A 20,216-nucleotide genomic window follows, 5' to 3' on the forward strand; every position below is an offset into this window, starting at 1 on the left:
AAGAGCAACACGCCCAAGATGTAAGGATGGTGGGAGAAATCAATTGCTCCACAAGAAATTCATACAGACGGTTTTGTCAGTGGAAAAGCGATGCTCCATGAGTAAAGACGATCAAGACATCACTGAAGATGCCACTCAGTGAGACAGGTCCATGAAGAAATGCATTAGATGGCAAAGTTGTCAACAAAAAGAGAGCCAGAGATGCTCAGTGGGAGACGTGCCATTATAGTGTTCATGGCGATAGCAAAGTCAACAACCGAACCTTGAGGCACACTGGTTTCCCAGATAAAGGTGTCCGACAAGACAGAACTCACACGCACCTTAAAAACTCGTTTTTTTTTTAAATTCCTGAAGGAACCAGGGCAGGCGGTGACCGAAGGCCCACGTGTAAAGAGTACAGAGGATACCAGTTCTCCAGCAGGTGTCGTAGGCCTTCTCCAAACAAAGAACACGGCCACAGTAGGGGATTTCTGCAGGAAACAATTCATGACATGGGTGCACAAAGTAACAAGATGGTCAACTGCAGAACACCGCACTCAAAATCCACATTGTGCAGTTGTTAGTAAACTGAAAGACTCAAGCCACCATACTAGCTGGGCATGAATCATACGTTCCATCACCTAGCAAACACAGCTGGTGAGAGAGATGGGGCATTAGCTTGAAGGAAGGTTTTTGTCCTTACTGGACTTAGGTATGGATATGATGGTGGATTCATGTGAACATCCGGGAAATGTGCCCTCTGCCCAGATACAATTGTACATATTAAGCGGAAAGTGCTTGTCCACACAGAGAAGTGCAGCAACATCTGAATGTGGACAGTGTCTGGCCCTGGGGCGGAGGATCAGGATGAGCTGAGAGCATGACCCAGCTCCTTCATAGTAAAGGCAGCATTGTAGCACTCACAATTCTGAGAAGAGAAGGCTATCACCCGAGCCTCCTTCACTAGTTTCCGATGGAGGAAGGCAGTGTGATAGAGAGATGAGCTCAAAATTTCCGCAAAATGATGGCCCAAAGTTTTGTAGATAACAACAGGGTCCACAATGATGTCATCTGCTACTATCAGGCCAGAAATTGGCAAACGGATCTTGGTCTCAGAAAGCCATCAGACGTTGGCCCACATGACAGAGGAAGGGGTGGAACTGTTAAAAGAACTTGTGAATGGAATCCAGCTAGCTTTTTTGCTATCCTGAAGAAAGCGACGACACTTTGCACACATTCGTTTATAACGAATGCAGTTTGCTACTGAAGGATGGTGGCTAAACAAGTGGAGAGCACATTTCTGCATGTAAATTGTGTTGCGGCGTGCCTCAGTCCATCAAAGGGCTGGGATATGGCATGGTAAAGAAGAAGTGCAAGGAATGGAATGTTCTGCAGCAGTTTGTGACATATTCCACCTAGTCATCATAACTGGGAAAATTTTGTTCTTCGAAGGTCACCAGGGATGAGTAAAGCCACCAGTCAGCCTTAGTAAACTGCCATTTGGGTGTGCATGTAGGTGGGTTGGTTGGTTGATTGGAGCTGATGGAACCAAACAGCAAGGTCATCAGTCCTTTGTTTCATGGTCGTCCATTCGGATGGATTTACATCTCAGAAGAGTCAGAACGATGAAAGGTAAAAGGCTAAAAAGCATAAAAGTGCAGTCATATGGTGAAAACAAAAGCAGAGAAGTCAGCAAGTGGGCAACCCCAATACTATGCTGGAGGCAGGAAATATCTCACCTCTGATGCAGTGCAGGAAAAACTACCTGCTTTTCAAAAGTGTTCAACCGCTAGAATGTAAAAGTGCGTATTGTAAAAGGAGACTAACCAAATCTGAAAAGCGATAAAAACAGAATAAAAGAGAGAAAAGAGGATCTTGACCAGGGAGGGGAGTCAGGTATCTCCAAACACAGCTTACAGTGGGAGACACCCCAACCCTCCCGCCCTGCCCCTACTCCTAAAGGAGATTAAAAACCTTAGAACTCAAAATAAAAATGACTGTCACAGAGGAAATTAGAACCAGTTCAACCATCCGAGAATCGTCTGCCAATATCGAAGGTAAAGTGCGCGGAAGTCTGTACTTAGTACGCAGAGCCAAAAGGAGCGGGTATTCCACCAAAATATGGGCTACTGACTGGAAGGCTCCACAACCACAAAGTGGGGGGTGGCTCATTACGCAAAAGAAAACCATGGGTCAGCCTGGTATGATCGATGTCGAGATGACACAGGGTGGTCGAGTCCTTTTGGGAGAGGCAGAAGGAAGAACGCCATGGGACAGTCGTCAACTTAATAGCATGAAGTTTATTAGACAGGGAGGTAGCCTCCCCAGAGTGGGTCCATGATTGTGCAAAGTGGGATTTGATATGAAGCCATAAATTCGACGCAGGAGGGGTTACACAGAAGGGGGTGTAAGTGGCTACTCCCCCAGCCAAATAATCAGCACGCTCATTACCTGGGATACCCACATGGCAAGGGACCCAAAGGAAGTCAACGGAACAAGCAGCATGGTGAAGATCAGTGAGAAGGTCATGGATGACCAAGACCAAGGGATGGTGGGAAAAACACCGATCAATAGCCTGAAGGCCACTCATTGAGTCCTTACATAACAAAACACAGTTAAGTTGGGACTGTTTAATAAAGGTAAAGGCCTGGGAAATTGCCATCAATTCTGCAGTAAACACCCCACATTCAGTTGGCAGGAGATGATTTTCCATGGCAACAGAGGACATGAGGGCATATCCCACACAATCAGCAGATTTAGAGCCATCGGTGTAAAAACAACAGCATCCCGAAACTCCCATAAAATTCGGTGGAAAAAACAACGGAACACCATCGAGGGAACGGAATCTTTCAGACCTCGGTGGAGATCCATCCGAATCCATGGCCGAGGAACTAACCAGGGGGGTGGGGGGTGGGTGTTGGAGAGGGAACATGGGAGACAGGGCAAAGAAGGAAGCTGAAAATCACGGCGAAGAGAAGCAAGGCGGAGCCCAACCGATAAACCCGCCCGAGGGCAGGAATCAGGTGGGCGACGTCCTTGGTCTGGGAACAGGATAGAATAGGAAGGATGAGTGGGAGAGGAATGGACAGCGATTGCATAAGAAACCAGAAGCTGGAACCGCTGAACAGAAAGGGGGGGGGGGGGGGGGGGGGGGATCCGAGCTTCAACCAGGAGACTATCAACAGGGCTAGTAGGGAAGGCACCGGTGGCCAAATCAAATGGATATCACAATGGTGGACCGGATCCAGAAGGTGCAGTGTGAAAGGAGCAGCTGAACCATAAACTTGACAACCATAGTCCAAGCAAGACAGCACTAAAGCCCGATAAAGGAGGAGAAGAGTGGAACGGTCCGCACCCCAAGAGGTGTGGAGAAGGATGTAAAGGACATTGAATTTACGAAAACATCCTATCTTCAAAAGTCTGATATGAGGCAACCAAGTGAGCTTGTTGTCAAAAAGAAGACCCAGGAAATGAAACTGTGGGACCACAGGTAATAGTTGTGCATTGAGTTAGAGCTCCGGACCGTAGTACAGCGACAGAAGTGGACCACCTGCGATTTTGTAAAGGAGAGAATTGAAACCCATGTGAGAGGGTCCATGCAGAGGCACACTGTATAGCACCCTGGAGCTGGCACTCTGCAGAGGCCATCGAAGAGGAACTAAGCCAAATGCAGAAATCATCCATATACGGAGCAGGGGTGACCAAAGGACCGACGGACATCCACAAGTCCATCCAAAGCAATGGGTAAAAGAAGTACACGCAATATGGAACCCTGTGGGATGTCATTCAAACAGTGCCAACCCGAACCCTAAACAAATGATGGGACAGGAACTGGAGGATAAAAATAGGGAGTAGGCCCCGAAGACCCCACTCATGAAGTGTAAGAAAGATATGGTGGCGCCAAGCCATGTCATAGGCCTTGCAAAAGTCGAAAAACACTGCACCCAAATGGCAGCGCTGGGAAAAATCCTACCATACTGCGGATTCCAAGCGAAGTAAATAATCAATCGGAGACCGTCCCTCTTGGAAGCCACACTGGTAAGGGGACAACAGATTCTGAGATTTGAGGATCCAATTGAGCCCACGGACTACCATCTGTTAAGTAACTTGCAAACAACATTTGTCAGACTAATTGATCAATAGCTTTTGACAAACAGGGGGTTCTTACCAGGCTTAAGGAAGGGAACCATGATGCTATCCCTCCATTGAGAAGGGAAGTCACCCTGGAGCCAAATACGGTTAAGCAACTAGAGAAGATGTTGTTGTTGTGGAGCACTGAGATGTTGAAGCAATTGTTTATGAATAGAGTCTGGGCCAGAGGCCGTATCATGAGAAGAAGAAAGTGCGGAAAGAAGTTCTCATTCAGTAAAAGGTTCATTGTAAGAGTTTGACTGACAAGGGGTAAAACTAAGGCGGAAGCTACGGCACACTGTTTCTGGTGAAGGAAAGCAGCCGGATAGGAGGTTGATGCTGATAAGAATCATTGGGTCCATGCAAAGGCCGTCCAGAAGGGCAAGGCCCGGGAGGGTAAACTGCTGATGGCAAACTTGGAGAGAGCAAAGTGTAGCCCATACCCACGACATAGCGACAGTAGAACTGAGGGAAGAAACTAAGCGTTCCCAAGATAACCGTTTGCTACGTTTGATTAAGTAAAGGGGTTTGGCGTGAAGGTGTTTAAAGGTAATAAGATTGACAGTGGATGGGTGCCTCTTAAGGTGTTGCAAAGCTCGACGGTGATGGCAATGGCCGTACTCCACCACAGGGCCTGCCAGTGGTGAAATGGTCCAGATGAGCATGGGATAGCAACTCTAGCAGCACGAACAATCGCATCAGACATGTCACATACAATGTCATCAATACAACCTGATAAAGAGGGAGAAAAAACGTCCTGTGCACTATATAGAGGCCAATTGGCATGTTGGGAAGACCAACAAGGTAACCCGTCCATCAGGGAGCAGGAAGGGAGCGAGAGAATCAACGGGAAGTGGTCACTATCGCTAAGGTCGTCATGTGGCGACCAGTGTAACGAAGGGAGGATGGAGGGAGAAAAAAGAGAAAGCTCAATGGCAGAAAAGGTACCATGACCAGCACTGAAATGGGTAGGGGAGCCATCATTAAGAAGGCACAAGTCGTGGCCTGCAAGAAACTAGTCTATGAGAAGACCCCAACTAGATGGAAATGCACTGCCCCACAAGGGATGATGAGCATTAAAATCCCTGAGGAGGAGGAAGGGAGGAGGAAGTTGCTGAAGAAGGGCAGTGAGGGCAGCAGGTGTAAGAGTCCTGTCAGGAGGGAGATAAAGATTGCAAACTGTGACCACACAGTCCAGGTGGACCCTAACAACAGCAACCACTTCCAATGCAGTTTGAAGAGGAACCCACATGCTAGCAACGTCCTTATGAACCAACGTAAAAACGCCACCAGAGGCCCGTTGGGGGCCGACCAGATTTTGACAGAAAGAATGGAACCCACAGAGGGTCGGCAAGTGATTATCAATAAAATGAGATTCCTGTAGAACCACACAAGCTGCAGAGTAAAATGAAATAAGGGATTTCAACTCCGAAAGGTGATGGTAATACCCATTACAATTCCATTGGATAACCACAGAATGATGATTCAAATTGGGGGGGGGGGGGGGGGGGTGAACAGGCTAAAGCCAGTCATGCCACCAGGTGACCACCCATCACTGACAAGGAGGGGGTGACATCCATGAATAGCAGGTCAGAGCCAAGTACCGAAGGTGGGTACGGGACCTCTGGCAACACCAGAGGCTCCTTGTCCCGGGACTTATGTTTCTTCTTCTTTTCTGTTTGAGATCGAGGAGGGCTGTGCTGCAAAAAGGAGACAGCTGCAGAAAGATCTGGAACAGAAAGAGAGCGGGCGGCCTGGGTGCCCACAGACCATGGTTCTCATGGTCATCATGTGGCAGCAGACCTTTGGCCTGGAAGGTGCCAAGAAGGGGGGGGGGGGGTGTCCTGGGAGGGGTGCCCTTGAGCAGCAGACACCGAAGAAGTGGGACACTTCTCCTGCTGGGGAGGGGGAGCGGCACCCAGGGGGAGAGTGTGGGAACCACAGGGGAGGGGGGGGACAGGAGAGGAGTTCGGAACTGGGGGAAGGAAGATGTAACTAAAGCATAGCTAGATGTCATTGACACAGGATGAAGACATGCATACTTCTTACGAGCCTCAGTGTAGGTTAGACGATTAAGGGACTTATACTCCTGCATCTTCTTCTCCTTCTTATAAGCTGGGCAATCTGGTGAACATGGAGAATGATTGCCATGACAATTAACTCACACAGGAGGGGGAACACAGGAACTCCCCTCATGGAGTGGACGTCCACAGTCCCCACAGAGAGGAGTCTGCGAACAGTGGGAAGACATGTCCAAAACGCAAGCACTTAAAATGTCTCATAGGTGGTGGGATGTACGGCTTCACGTCACATCGATAAACCATAATCTTGACCTTCTCAGGAAGGGTATCCCCTTCAAAGGCCAGGATAAAGGCACCAGTATGAATGCGATTGTCCTTCGGGCCCTTCTGAACATGCCGAAAAAAGTGAACACCTCGCCGTCTTAGATTGTCCCTAAGTTCCTCATTAGTTTGAAGGATGAGGTCCCTGTAAAAAAATACACCCTGAACCATATTCAAAGACTGGTGAGGGGTAAAGGACACAGGAATTGTGCCAAGATGGTCACAGGCACGAAGGGCCGCAGACTGGGCAGCTGAAACAGTTTTGATCAACAACAAACCCGACTGCATCTTACTCAGAGAGTTCACTTTGCCAAACTTGTCTTCAATATGTTCCACAAAAAATAAAGGTTTGGTATTGGTGAAAGTATCCCCATCAGTCCTGGTGCAAACCAGATAGCAGGGAAAAAGTTTCGCTCCTAGTTAACGAGCCAGACCCTCCTCCCAAGGGGTAGCCATGGAAGGGAGGGCCGAAGGGGCAGAAGCAGCAGCACTAAAAGAATCAGTTCCATTCAAAGAGATTGCCATAGAAGAATGGCCATAGTTATGGACCAGTATGCATTTTATTTGCATAACGTCTGCCCTGATCCCTCCGATCACGAGCTTTCCTCACGGGTGCCACCCAGCAACAGCAAGGGCTGTATGACATGGTGTCCAGTGCCGGGAGTTCCAATGCTGCAGGATGACAAGCAACCACTCCTAGGCTTGCATGAGGAAGTCACAGCTTGGGTATCAGAAGTGTGATCCCTGTGTTTTCAGGGGCCTCAACCAAAAGGGTACATAGGGACCCCACCACACCGGCTGGCTACCGTGCTGGCTATGTACCCTAGCATCAGACAACGACATGAAGGAAAAGATGGAAGGAACTAGGAGGGCATACACCGGAGACACTGTGTAAGGTGCTCTTCCCCAAATGGCTCACACTATGAAATAGAAATTTAGTAATGGAGGTCGAACCCCAGAGGGGGACCAGAGAATGCTAAAAGGATGAGGTAATTACTCAACAAAACCAAATTGCAAAGCCAACGTAACCAGGAGGATAGCAGAGCCAACATAATCAAGGACACCAAGAGAAGGAGAGGAGAGGGCAGAGGGGAAGGAGCAAGGACAGGAAACGAGGTGCAATAGCTCGGTGCCCTGTGCTCGCCACACACGTACTCATGAAAGGACCATGAGCCCCCTGGGTTGCACGTAGGTGGGCTAGGAGTCAGCGAACAGATAGCACATGGGAAATGGTCGCTCGAGTAGGTGTCGGATAGAATGGACCACTCAAGACAATGGGCAAACTGGGCAGTGCAGAAGGATACATCCAAATGGGAATAGGTGTGCGAGGAGTCAGAAAGGAATGTGGGTGCTCCAGTGTTAAGACAGAAGTGGTTAAGTTGATTAAGGCGATCAGCCAAGAGGGCGTCTCTCTGACAAGTTCTGGGAGAACCCCAGAGGGCTTGGTGTGCATTAAAGTTACCGAGCAGCGGAAATGGGTGAGGTAGCTGCCCAATAAGCTGAAAGAATTCTGCCCTGGTGACTTCAAATGACAGAGGGATGTAAACAGTACAATGGGAAAAGATCAAGTGACAAAGGAAAAAGCAAACTGCAGCAGCTTGTAGACGAATAGTCAGGGAGAGGGGTTGACTATGAATGTCATCCCCTGTGAACAGCATGAATTCCCCATGAGATGGGATGCTGAGGTCAGGGGGGAGATCAAAACGAACTGGGAAGAAATGTGAAAGCTCAAAGTGGTCTTGAGGACGCAATTTTGTTCCCTGAAGGCAGAGCATATGGGGACGCTGCGATGCTAAAAGCAGCAGTAAATCCTCTTTGTGGGACCGAAGGCCGCAAATGTTCCAATGGAGGAGAGTCATGATGAGGAAGAAATGAAGGGGGGGAGGGGGGGTCACCACGGTGGCTGCCGAGTGACAGCCTGTGAGACTCACTGCTACAGGGCACAGAAGCAGGAGGATCCTGCTCCATGAGGTCCACAGAAGCATCAGCCAGCTTGTGTTGTTGGTCTGTGAAGTCAAACGCAGAAAAACAATTGGTGGTGTGCACTGGCGACACAGAGGCCAGCCAGGCTAAGGTATCATGTAGCAACACCATTGAAGAGGATCTTCGAGTCAGCGAAGGAGAAGGCAGTTTGTCTTTGTTGGACTTCTTCGAGCCTTTCTGCTTAGTAGAGGAAGATCAGGTGTTGTTTGGCTGGAGGGGTGTAGGAAGTCTTCACGGGAGTACTCCTCTTGTCTTTTCTAGCCTATCAGTTGTGTAGCTCCAGTGGCTTCACCCCCTGAGGCGAGAGTTTGAAGGCATGTTGCACAGCTGGACAGGGGGATAGCAATGCTACCTTGACACTGGGCAATTTCACAACCTCAGAGATGAATTTGAGGTAGCATGTCTGCGTGGCCATATCCTTCATGGAGTGAGAGGTCACAGGAACAGAAGAACTGCCCGCTCATCAAGATGCATGGAACAACCCTGAGAGAAAGCAGCATTGCCAACATTGCAGTTGATACACGTGGGAGGAGGAGGCTGCCAATCGCCCTCATGTGCATCCCTACGAGAGGTTACGCATTTGGCGGGCTGTTGACAGGATGTTCTACTGTGGTTGAAAAGATGACACTGGTAGCAATGCATCAGGTTTGGAATGTAGAGTCAGACTGTGATAATTTCATAGCACCTTTGGTCTTGGATGGAACAACCACTCTATCAAAGGTGAGAAAAAGAGTGCAGGAGGGCACTAAGGAGGGATCTACCTTTTTCATCAACCAATGGATGACAAGGACACCTTGATCAGAGAGGTAAGATTGTATCTTGGCCTTCCTCAGACTGTCGAACAGCCCAGTATAAATAACACCACAGGAAGAATTCAGAGTTCTATGGGCCTCGACATGAACAGGGCAGCCGTGGAGAAGCGAGGTGGCAGGCAGTTGTCTTGAGAATTGGAAGTAGTTTTCAAAAGCGAAGTGCCGTTCTGTAAATGAGAGCAGGATTTTACAGGGCCGGCAATGGCATCAACACCCTTCTGAATAATAAACGGATTTACTGTTGTAAAGAACTGATCGTCATCAATATGTGAAACCACGAGGAACCGTGGTGCAGCTGGAAGGGTCTTTGAATCGTTAGCCTCATTCCGTTTACATTTCGTAGATGCTGATTGTGAAGATAATTGGTTCACTATGAGAAAATCCCCCATTATTGCCAGTGTCTCCGACCGTGCGCTCCTTTCAACTGAGGGCCCATTCACAAGGGGGTGCAACTGCCTTAGGTGATTGTGTTCACACCTCAGGTCACACCTACCAAACAGCTGACAGAGGGACCGATGGACAATTTGGGAAAGTAGCAGCTCAGGCAATCACCCGTCCCTGGGCCTGGCTTGAACTGTGGGTATGTGTGAACCCTACCTGTCGGCCCGGGGCTGGGAATTATGCATTACCCAGTCACCTGTTACACGTCAGACACGTGGGCTGGCCGTCAGGAGCACGCAAGGAGGAAGAAGAAATAGAAGAACATCAAATGCCAAAGCGGGGGAATGAGAGAAGGGAAACAAAGAAAAGAAAAGGGAATGGAAAACAGTGGTGAGACTGTTCTTATGTCAGCGACAGACAATGCAGAACATTCCCAATAACATCCCAGACATGTTCCCCATGAGAGGGGAAAAACAACAGCAAGAGGATATTTCCAGAATGAGATTTTCACTCTGCAGCGGAGTGTGCGCTGATATGAAACTTCCTGGCAGATTAAAACTGTGTGTCCGACCGAGACTAGAACTCGGGATCTTTGCCTTTCGCGGGCAAGTGCTCTACCATCTGAGCTACCGAAGCACAACTCACGCCCGGCTCTCACAGCTTTACTTCTGCCAGTATCTCGTCTCCTACCTTCCAAACTTTACAGAAGCTCTCCAGCGAACCTTGCAGGAGAGCTTCCGTAAAGTTTGGAAGGTAAGAGACGAGATACTGGCAGAAGTAAAGCTGTGAGGACCGGGCGTGAGTTGTGCTTCGGTAGCTCAGATGGTAGAGCACTTGCCTGCGAAAGTCAGTAGCTCAGATGGTAGAGCACTTGCCCGCGAAAGGCAAAGGTCCCGAGTTCGAGTCTTGGTCAGGCACACAGTTTTAATCTGCCAGGAAGTTTCAGCAAGAGGATAGGCATGCAGCATGGAAGGGAAAAGATGGTGCAAAAGGCTGGGGCCCCGTGGAAGCCAAGCACGAACCCACCAAAGAGTGGCAAGCCAGCTGCCTCCTCCCCACCCCTGTCTTCTGTTGTCACACTTGTTTCACTCTGTACTGTATCGTGTATTACACTACCACTTTCACATAACTGGTTGAAGAGGTTGATAAATAATTGCTAAGATGGTTGTCGTCTATTGGGATACCTTGTCATGTACACCATACAAGAACAAACAATATTCTTCCTACACTCTCCACACACTATGAGTATGTTGGCTTTTTCTGCTATGGTAAATCCCATCATCCGCTCATGACCTATTGCTTAGACTGTCACATGCTAACTGTCTAGCAAGTTGCAATGCACTCAAGGAACACACAAGCTCACTGTAAGTTAAAAATTAGCACCATCGTACCTAGCAACTATGCAGCTGGAATGGCACAAACAAGTGTCAGCTTGGAAACTTTCCAAAATACAATACTCTTAAATTACTCGCACTAGAATCCTGCAACAAACAGCACTGAAATTCTAATTCACCCCACATTTAGTTTGTTAATACCATTAGGCAGAGCTCCATTTAAAAACACTTTCTAAGTATTATTACAATCTTCTGATTGGCTGACAACATTTGCCTGTACTAGCAAACCATTCTGTGAAAATCTTATGTCAATAGCAAGTGCAACTTTATATATATCCTTCATGAAATCCTCCCCACTCCACCAAGAGTGTCTTTCCGCCGTCCACCTAACCTTTGTAACCTGTTAGTTCATCCCTATGAAATCCCCAAACCACCTTCCCTACCCTCTGGCTCCTATCCTTGTAACCATCCCTGTTGTAAAACCTGTCCCATGCACCCTCCCACCACCACCTACTCCAGTCCTGTAACCCGGAAGGGGTACACGATCAAAGGCAGAGCCACGTGTGAAAGCACCCACGTGATTTACCAACTGACCTGCCTACACTGTGATGCATTCTATGTGGGAATGACCAGCAACAAACTGTCCATTCGCATGAATGGGCACAGGCAGACAGTGTTTGTAGCTAAACATGCCTTGGTGCACGGCCAGCACATCTTGGCACAGTGTTACACCGTCCGGGTTATCTGGATACTTCCCACCAACACCAATCTATCCGAACTCCGGAGACGGGAACTTGCTCTTCAATATATCCACTCTTCCCGTTACCCACCAGGCCTCAATCTCCGCTTATTTCAAGTTGCCGCCACTCATACCTCACCTGTCATTCAACAACATCTTTGCCTCTGCACTTCCGCCTCGACTGACATCTCTGCCCAAACTCTTTGTCTTTAAATATGTCTGCTTGTGTCTGTATATGTGTGGATGGATGTGTGTGTGTGTGCGCAGGTGTATACCCGTCCTTTTTTCTCCCTAAGGTAAGTATTTCCGCTCCCGGGATTGGAATGACTCCTTACCCTCTCCCTTGAAACCAACATGCTTTCCCTCTCCTTCCCTCTTTCCTGATGAGGAAACAGTTTGTTGCGAAAGCTTGAATTTTGTGTGTATGTTTGTGTTTGTTTGTGTGTCTATCGACCTGCCAGCGCTTTCGTCTGGTAAGTCACATCATCTTTGTTTTTATATATATTTTTTCCATGTGGAATGTTTCCTTCTATTATATTAGTATCATTAATTTGAACCCAACAATTACGTTTGTTATTGTCACTGTTGTATTTCGAAATCTTTCCGGTCGTCTTATTTTCTCTTTGTGTTTTTGCCAGTAGTTTCACTTTGTATTCACCTTCTCCTTTTTACCGTAATCTGCTATACAATTTTATCTCGCCTATATATACTCAATAATACGTAACCCACCTCCAAACCATAACCAAAAAAACTTTTTTACCGCTTTCAACACTACCGCTGCTATAAAATCCACCGTTTCTAGTTCACAAACAGTTCTTTTCACCTTTTAAACAACCATTTCGGCTATTTCTAATAACTTTCGCTTTATTTCCATTTCCATTTTTCCCACATCACTGATAATTTTTAGCCACTTCCCACAGGTTTTAACGTCATTATTTCTTCGTCAGACAATTGTTAGCTTCATTTTCATAATCTGCCACCACAAAACCACTCCTTTTAATACATTACAAGCAGTTTTTTTCGAAATTTTCCCGAATTTCTCCGTCCTTTAACGTGTTTTGGCGGCAACACAACCACCTAACCTTTGTGCACATCGTTGTCTACCAACCCAAGTCCAACATAGCCCAGCTGTAACCAACACCTTTTCGCCTTTTTCACACCAGATCTCCAGTTACTTTCCAGTTCACCTTTATCTCTCCCCATATATTTTTATTTTCATTTTCATTTCAGCCTCATGTTACACTTTCCACCTTCTAATACCATGTCACCCTCACAACACCCCCACAACGATTCCATTAAGTTTTATTTACATTCCCTCCGCAAACATGCCTTCGCCCTAGCCAGATTACGCTCCCATATTCTATTTTCTCAGGCTTGTCTAACATTTGGCATTACCCCCAAAGGCCTCACACTTAAAGTTCCCATCTCTGGCTGCAACCCTTCTTTCCATCAGTCCCTATACCAGTTCCAAACTGAACAATCCATTGCCCTCACCCACCTAATCCTTCACCTACACATCAACGTAGCCAATGAACACACCCATCAACTCTTATCCTTAATAAAAGTCCTTAATCTTTCCTCTCCCACATCCACACCGGCTGTTCAGAGCATCCTCCTACAGGCCAACCGCAAATTAGAACAGCATGCCACCCTCCACCTCAAAAAAACTATCCAATCTCCTGGTTTCCCACCTCCGGAAAGGCAACTCACTCACCCTTCACAACCTTTCCAGCAAACCTCAACCTCCTCTCATTGCACACAAACCCAGTCTCTCCCATCTACTCAATCTCCCACTTCCAGCTCCACTCCCTCCAAAACCTCAAAATTCCAATCAACACAATCTGGAACCACAACACCCTAATTCAGTAGTTAACCTTTCTTCCAAACCTCTCTCCCAATCCGAAACCTCTGTCCTATCCAAAGGCCTCACCTTCAGCCCCACTCCCAGATTCAACCAAACAGCCCTCGTCAAAGATTTACTGTCCTACTCTCATACTCTCTGCTGGAAATATCACTTTGCCACGAAGAAAAATGATCCTAATCCTACTCCTAATGATTCAACTCCTCAAAACACTATCCAAATTGAACCCTGCATGCAACAGTTCCGTCCTCCGTCACACCTCTTCCTCAAAATCACCCTCTCCAAACCTTCCAGGAATTTCTGACTTCCAGCCTTGCATCTCAATCCTTCTTAAAAAACCTTAATCCTGCTCCCAACATCACCACTGCTGAAGCCCAGGCTATCCGTGATCTGAAGGCTGACTGATCCATCGTCATTCTTCCGGCGGACAAGGGTTCCACGACCGTGGTACTTGATCGTCGGGAGTACGTGGCTGAGGGTCTGCGTCAGCTTTCAGACAACACCACATACAAAGTTTGCCAAGGTAATTCCATTCCCGATGTCCAGGCGGAGCTTCAAGGAATCCTCAGAACATTAGGCCCCCTGCAAAACCTTTCACCTGACTCCATCAACCTCCTGACCCCACCGACACTCCGCACCCCTACCTTCTTCCTAAAATTCACAAACCCAATCATCCCAGCCGCCCCATTGTAGCTGGTTACCAAGCCCCCACAGAACGTATCTCTGCCTACGTAGATCAACACCTTCAACCCATTACATGCAGTCTCCCATCCTTCATCAAACACACCAACCACTTTCTCGAATGCCTGGAATCCTTACCCAATCTGTTACCCCCGGAAACCATCCTTGTAACCATTGATGCCACTTCCTTATACACAAATATTCCGCACGTCCAGGGTCTCGCTGGGATGGAGCATTTCCTTTCACGCAGATCATCTGCCACCCTACCTAAAACCTCTTTCCTCATTACCTTAGCCAGCTTCATCCTGACCCACAACTTCTTCACTTTTGAAGGCCAGACATACCAACAATTAAAGGGAACAGCCATGGGCACCAGGATGGCCCCCTCGTACGCCAACCTATTCATGGGTCGCCTAGAGGAAGCCTTCTTGGTTACCCAGGCCTGCCAACCCAAAGTTTGGTACAGATTTATTGATGACATCTTCATGATCTGGACTCACAGTGCAGAAGAACTCCAGAATTTCCTCTCCAACCTCAACTCCTTTGGTTCCATCAGATTCACCTGGTCCTACTCCAAATCCCACGCCACTTTCCTTGGCGTTGACCTCCGTCTGTCCAATGGCCAGCTTCACACGTCCGTCCACATCAAACCCACCAACAAGCAACAGTACCTCCATTATGACAGCTGCCACCCATTCCACATCAAACGGTCCCTTTCCTACAGCCTAGGTCTTCGTGGCAAACGAGTCTGCTCCAGTCCGGAATCCCTGAACCATTACACCAACAACCTGACAACAGCTTTCGCATCCCGTAACTACCCTCCCGACCTGGTACAGAAGCAAATAACCAGAGCCACTTCCTCATCCCCTCAAACCCAGAACCTCCCACAGAAGAACCACAAAAGAGCCCCACTTGTAACAGGATACTTTCTGGGACTGGACCAGACTCTGAATGTGGCTCTCCAGCAGGAATACGACTTCCTCAAATCCTGCCCTGAAATGAGATCCATCCTTCATGAAATCCTCCCCACTCCACCAAGAGTGTCTTTTCGCCGTCCACCTAACCTTCGTAACCTGTTAGTTCATCCCTATGAAATCCCCAAACCACCTTCCCTACCCTCTGGCTCCTATCCTTGTAACCACCCCCAGTGTAAAACCTGTCCCATGCACCCTCCCACCACCACCTACTCCAGTCCTGTAACCCGGAAGGTGTACACGATCAAAGGCAGAGCCACGTGTGAAAGCACCCATGTGATTTACCAACTGACCTGCCTACACTGTGATGCATTCTATGTGGGAATGACCAGCAACAAACTGTGACAAACTACACTTCAGGGGAGTTAGCTGTAGAGGGTTACAGTTGCTTGTCACCTTTGAACCTACTTTGTAACTATCATGAAAGTACAACGGCTAGAAGATGATAAGTCTTTATCCCATGTAAACATCACAAGACATTAGTCATAACAGGCAAAATGAGCAAGGTTTAATGAGACACTACATGACTGTGCAGTTCCTATTACGTTTCTCATATGTAACACTGAAATTCCAATATGATAAAAACAAGTTCTTTACACTAACATTGTATAACAACCACCATGCACTATCCCCATTACGGCACTAGTGCAAAGTTACTGACCTTTGCTGTATGTGCTGTAAAATTAAGGGACTTAGACAAAATAAAAAAGCATATGCATTTTAGAAAGCAGAATCCTATGTCTGAGTCGTAATAAAATTCTAATTTTTAAGCAGTATTTGTACTTTAATTTGCTCATGTTGCAGCTTCTGAGAAGTGACAAGATAAAAAACAGTTCTACTTCATCCCTAAAATTCTTTCATCTACTTCCAGCAATGGTGTGGTATCAGAATGTATTGATCTGTATTTACTTTTTTCGTAGGGGAACAGTAAGTTGTGTAACGTTATTTTGCCAATGACATTTGTGTCATATCATCACAATGATAACAACAAGCTATGCCATTGGCAATACTAATCAGTGCACAAAAATACCCCAGTTTGGATAAATTAACTTTTGTTCATGACTCTCAAAACATTTCGCATTCACACACTTCCACAGCAGCAATAAAATAACTCCTTACATTCTATTATTTTCTGGAACCATATACTACATTCATAATGGAAAGAAACAGATTTGATACCTGGGTCAAAATCAACAGGTAGTTCTGGTTTTAACAGAGGAAGATCACAGTAATTGAGTTGGGAGATATTGCAATCAACACCAGTGCTGCGTAGCAAGTTTTGATCATGTGAAACAACTACTTTGCTGTCTTTTGTAATTTGACAGTCCAGCTCCAACATATCAGTTCCCAAAGCAACAGCCCTGTAACACACAACATAATCAACTATGAAGTTTCTTTAGTTATTTTCCATGAAGAGATATATACCTGTGGTATTTTAAAGTGTGTCTATACCTTCCAATACTTTGAAGAACAGTTCAGGTATATTTCTCATGTAATCTAAATAACAAGGTTAAAAAAAGGAGTAATTAAACACAGAACAAAAGTGGAGTGCCTTTTTACCAACTGCTGAAGAAAAAAAAAAAAAATAAATTACAAGCACATGGAAGAAGAAAAGCCAGTCTGAGCCCAGGATCAAAATATAAAAATAAGGTAGAGAAATTAAGGAGATAACTATAGATTATGGACTATTGGTAGCTCACTGGCACTCTGGAATTTGATTCTCAGTTATTACAATTAATTGTACTTCTGTCAGTCCTTTCTTACTCATTCAGTCACTCTTGATAAAAAGTTCACAGAGACTCATCTTCGTATCACATCTACTTCTTTTCCAATACCATCATAAGGATTAGAGAGTTAACAATTATATTGTTAATTCAGAAGAAAGACACTAGTAGGAGAAACGTGGTAGCAGGCAGACATTTTTTCTTATAATTATCTTTCTTCTATATCATTTTGAGACAGACTGTATTTTACCTTTGACCCCATATTTTCAATAAGACGTTACCATTCTCTTCCACCACTTTTTTGAATGGACTGCTATGCTATGCTTCTCTCTCTCTCTCTCTCTCTCTCTCTCTCTGCATCCACCTCTCATCTGTTATTGTTCCACAACCAAAATTATGAAATTGTAAACTCTGAGGATAACTGACAAACATTGTTAAAAAACTGAGATTGTGACCTGAGTGTCAATCTTCTTTGGAGGAGGACAGGGAGTGCACACAGATGCACATCACATCACTTGAGCACATTTCACATCTACTGAATACACCACACATCTACAGACTGAATCCTGCCAATTTCAATACATTACAAGGAAGTAAACATGTCAAAGAACACACAAGAGGAAGACAGTCCACATCACTGACACCGCCCACGCCCCCTGGTCCATGACCCCAATTTGGGTTTTCAGCTTCACGTTGTCGACTGCCTTTGTCAAACAGTCAGTAACATTCTTCTCACTTGTGATGTATTCCAAACTTATGTTTTTGGCTTCCACCTCCTCATGCACAAAGAAAATTTTCAGATCCATATGTTTAGTCTTTTCAGAAGCCTCACGATTTTCAGCAAGTTTCTTCGCACCTAGATTGTCGATGAAAATCTTCATGGGATGGTGCAGAAAACAATCTTCACCAATTTCACCAAGAAAGCTATTCATCCACTTTGCTTCTCTTACAGTTTCACTCAGTGCAACAAACTCTGCTTCAACAGTGCTTAGCGCCACAGTTCGATGTTTCCTGCTGCTCCAACTTACAGCTGCAACCCCCAAATACTGTCAAATATCGACTAAAGGATTTATGGTGGTTTGGATCAGCTCCCCAGTCTGCATCAGTATACATCACAATCTTCTTATCAGTCTTACGGAAAACAAGTGCATCATTCATTGTACCACACAAATAGCGTAGTGTATGTTTGACAGTACACCAGTGCTCCTCACTTGGATTGTTGCTGAACTGGCTCAAGTATGTCACTGGGCATGCTAAATCTGGCCTCGTACCCATATGCAGTTACTATGAGTTCACGTTGTATAGCATAGTACACACATGGGTCAGCTATTGATCGCAGCATCTGTTGCTTGCTCAGGAACTCGTCAAGTGTTTTGTTCCATCTCCTGCCCAATTGATGCAACCCACAGATGCACTTTCCTAATTTGCAGATCCACTCACCATTGAGCAGTTCTTCTTGATCTGGTACGCCATTGAATTTTCTTCTTAGTTTGTCAGTGGCATCTGTGAAATCCATGGGTAGTTCCACATAGACCTCATCTCTGATGTCAGCCATCAAATATGCTACAACAACATCTAAATGGTGAACTTCCCAGTCTTGTTCAACTGCTGTTCCCATCAGTAGTCGCATACTTTTCATTTTTACTACTGGACTGTAACTTTTGTCAAAATCTATGCCTGGCCCTTGCTCATTTCCTAAAGCTACCACTCGTGCTCTGTGCCTAGCAATTCTTCCGTTTCATCATATTTCCATTTGAAGACCCATTTTGTTCGTATTGTTTATATTGGTGTGTGTTATTGGTATGTGGTACAAAAGTCCAGGTTTGTTTTTGCAGTAGTTTTTCCAATTCTTCTAACATCGCTTCTTGCCATTTGTTTCTATCTTCAGCTGATATGACTTCCTGTACACTTTGTGGATCATTTTCTCTTGGTGTACTCTCATTCACTATTGCATATACCTTTTTTTCTTTTGTCTCATAGTCTGTAGCCATTTTGGTGGATTGACTTGTCATCCAGAATGTGTTCTGTAGTTTTCATTTATTTCAGATTCTTGAAGTTGACAGTCATTATCCTCTGTTGTGGGGTAAACGCTTTCAGCACTCTGATCCTTGTCAGCACTCTCCTTCTCAATGTCAGTGTTTTCAGAAGGCAAGCATGTTTCCATAGCTTCGCTTTGTTCAATTTCAGGCGCTTCTTCTGTTTCCATAATATCCACATTCTGTAATGCCTCTTCATCATCTGTGATGTTAGTGGGCTTCAGGTCAATCACCTTTGCAACACTTTTGCTGTTTTGCAGGAAAGAGTCTTTCATCAATTAGCACACCTCTGGCAATAGTTGTATTTCCTGTCATTGGATGCCACAGTCTGTAGGTCTTTATAGTTTCTGAGTATCCAATCATTACATAAGGCTGTCCTTTTGGTTCAAATTTGTCACGCTGGTTTTTCATTTTTGCCCAAGCACGAAATCTGAATAATCGCAGATGATCAATTTTTGGTTCCCGTCCATGCCAACGTTTGTAGGGACTTTCTCCATCATTTTCTGTTGTTGGACATCTATTTTTCAAGTAATTTGCTGTAGCTATTGCTTCACCCCAGAAATTTTGTGGCAATCCACTCTCTAACAACAAATATTGCACAATATTTGAAAGAGTTTGGTTGAACTGTTCTGCCACACAGTTTTGTTGAGGTGTGCCAGGGACAGTCAACTGCCTCTCAATACCTTCTTTTAACAAGTGTGTTTTGAATTCTTTATTCATATATTCATCTCCACTGTCTGAACATAATGTTCGTATCCTAATCTGTTGACAGTTTTCTGCATATGTTTTATATTCTTTAAATGAATGAAACATTTCACTTTTGGCTTTTAGTAAATATATCACTGCATATCTCGAGTAATCATCAATAAATGTGACAACATATTTTGATCCACCAAGTGACTGTGAGCCAGAAACACACAGTACATCACTGGGTATCAAACTCAGTAGTTCATTTGTTCTGTTTACAGTCTGTTTGGGGGAAGACTTGGCTTTAATCTTGCCTTCGATGTACACGCTACACATTTCAGTTATCTGGTCATCAGATGCTTCGAGAGTAATTCCATTGCATTTGACTTGTTTCTTTGTCTTTTCGATGTGAATCTGACCTAGTCTTCAGTGCCACAAATCTAGTTCCTGACTAGTGTTAAGATTTGCAGTATGGTCACATCCACTCACTGAAGGGCTGGAGCTGTCTTCACAAAAGTAATACAAATTGCCTTTTCTTGGTCCTTTCGCAAT

The 20,216-nt window shown here is 45.7% G+C and overlaps 1 protein-coding gene across 1 annotated transcript in view; it reads right to left on the reverse strand.

The window, feature by feature from the left end:
• LOC124711228 (lysophospholipase D GDPD1-like) overlaps positions 1-20,216 on the reverse strand; it is a 144,678-nt gene that overhangs the window by 66,697 nt on the left and 57,765 nt on the right. The window contains exon 3 of the mRNA XM_047241191.1: positions 16,397-16,578. Coding sequence (XP_047097147.1) covers positions 16,397-16,578 — 182 coding nt within the window. The remainder of the gene's footprint in view (positions 1-16,396; positions 16,579-20,216) is intronic.

This window comes from Schistocerca piceifrons, chromosome 1, assembly GCF_021461385.2.
Source record: "Schistocerca piceifrons isolate TAMUIC-IGC-003096 chromosome 1, iqSchPice1.1, whole genome shotgun sequence".
NCBI lineage: Eukaryota > Metazoa > Arthropoda > Insecta > Orthoptera > Acrididae > Schistocerca > Schistocerca piceifrons.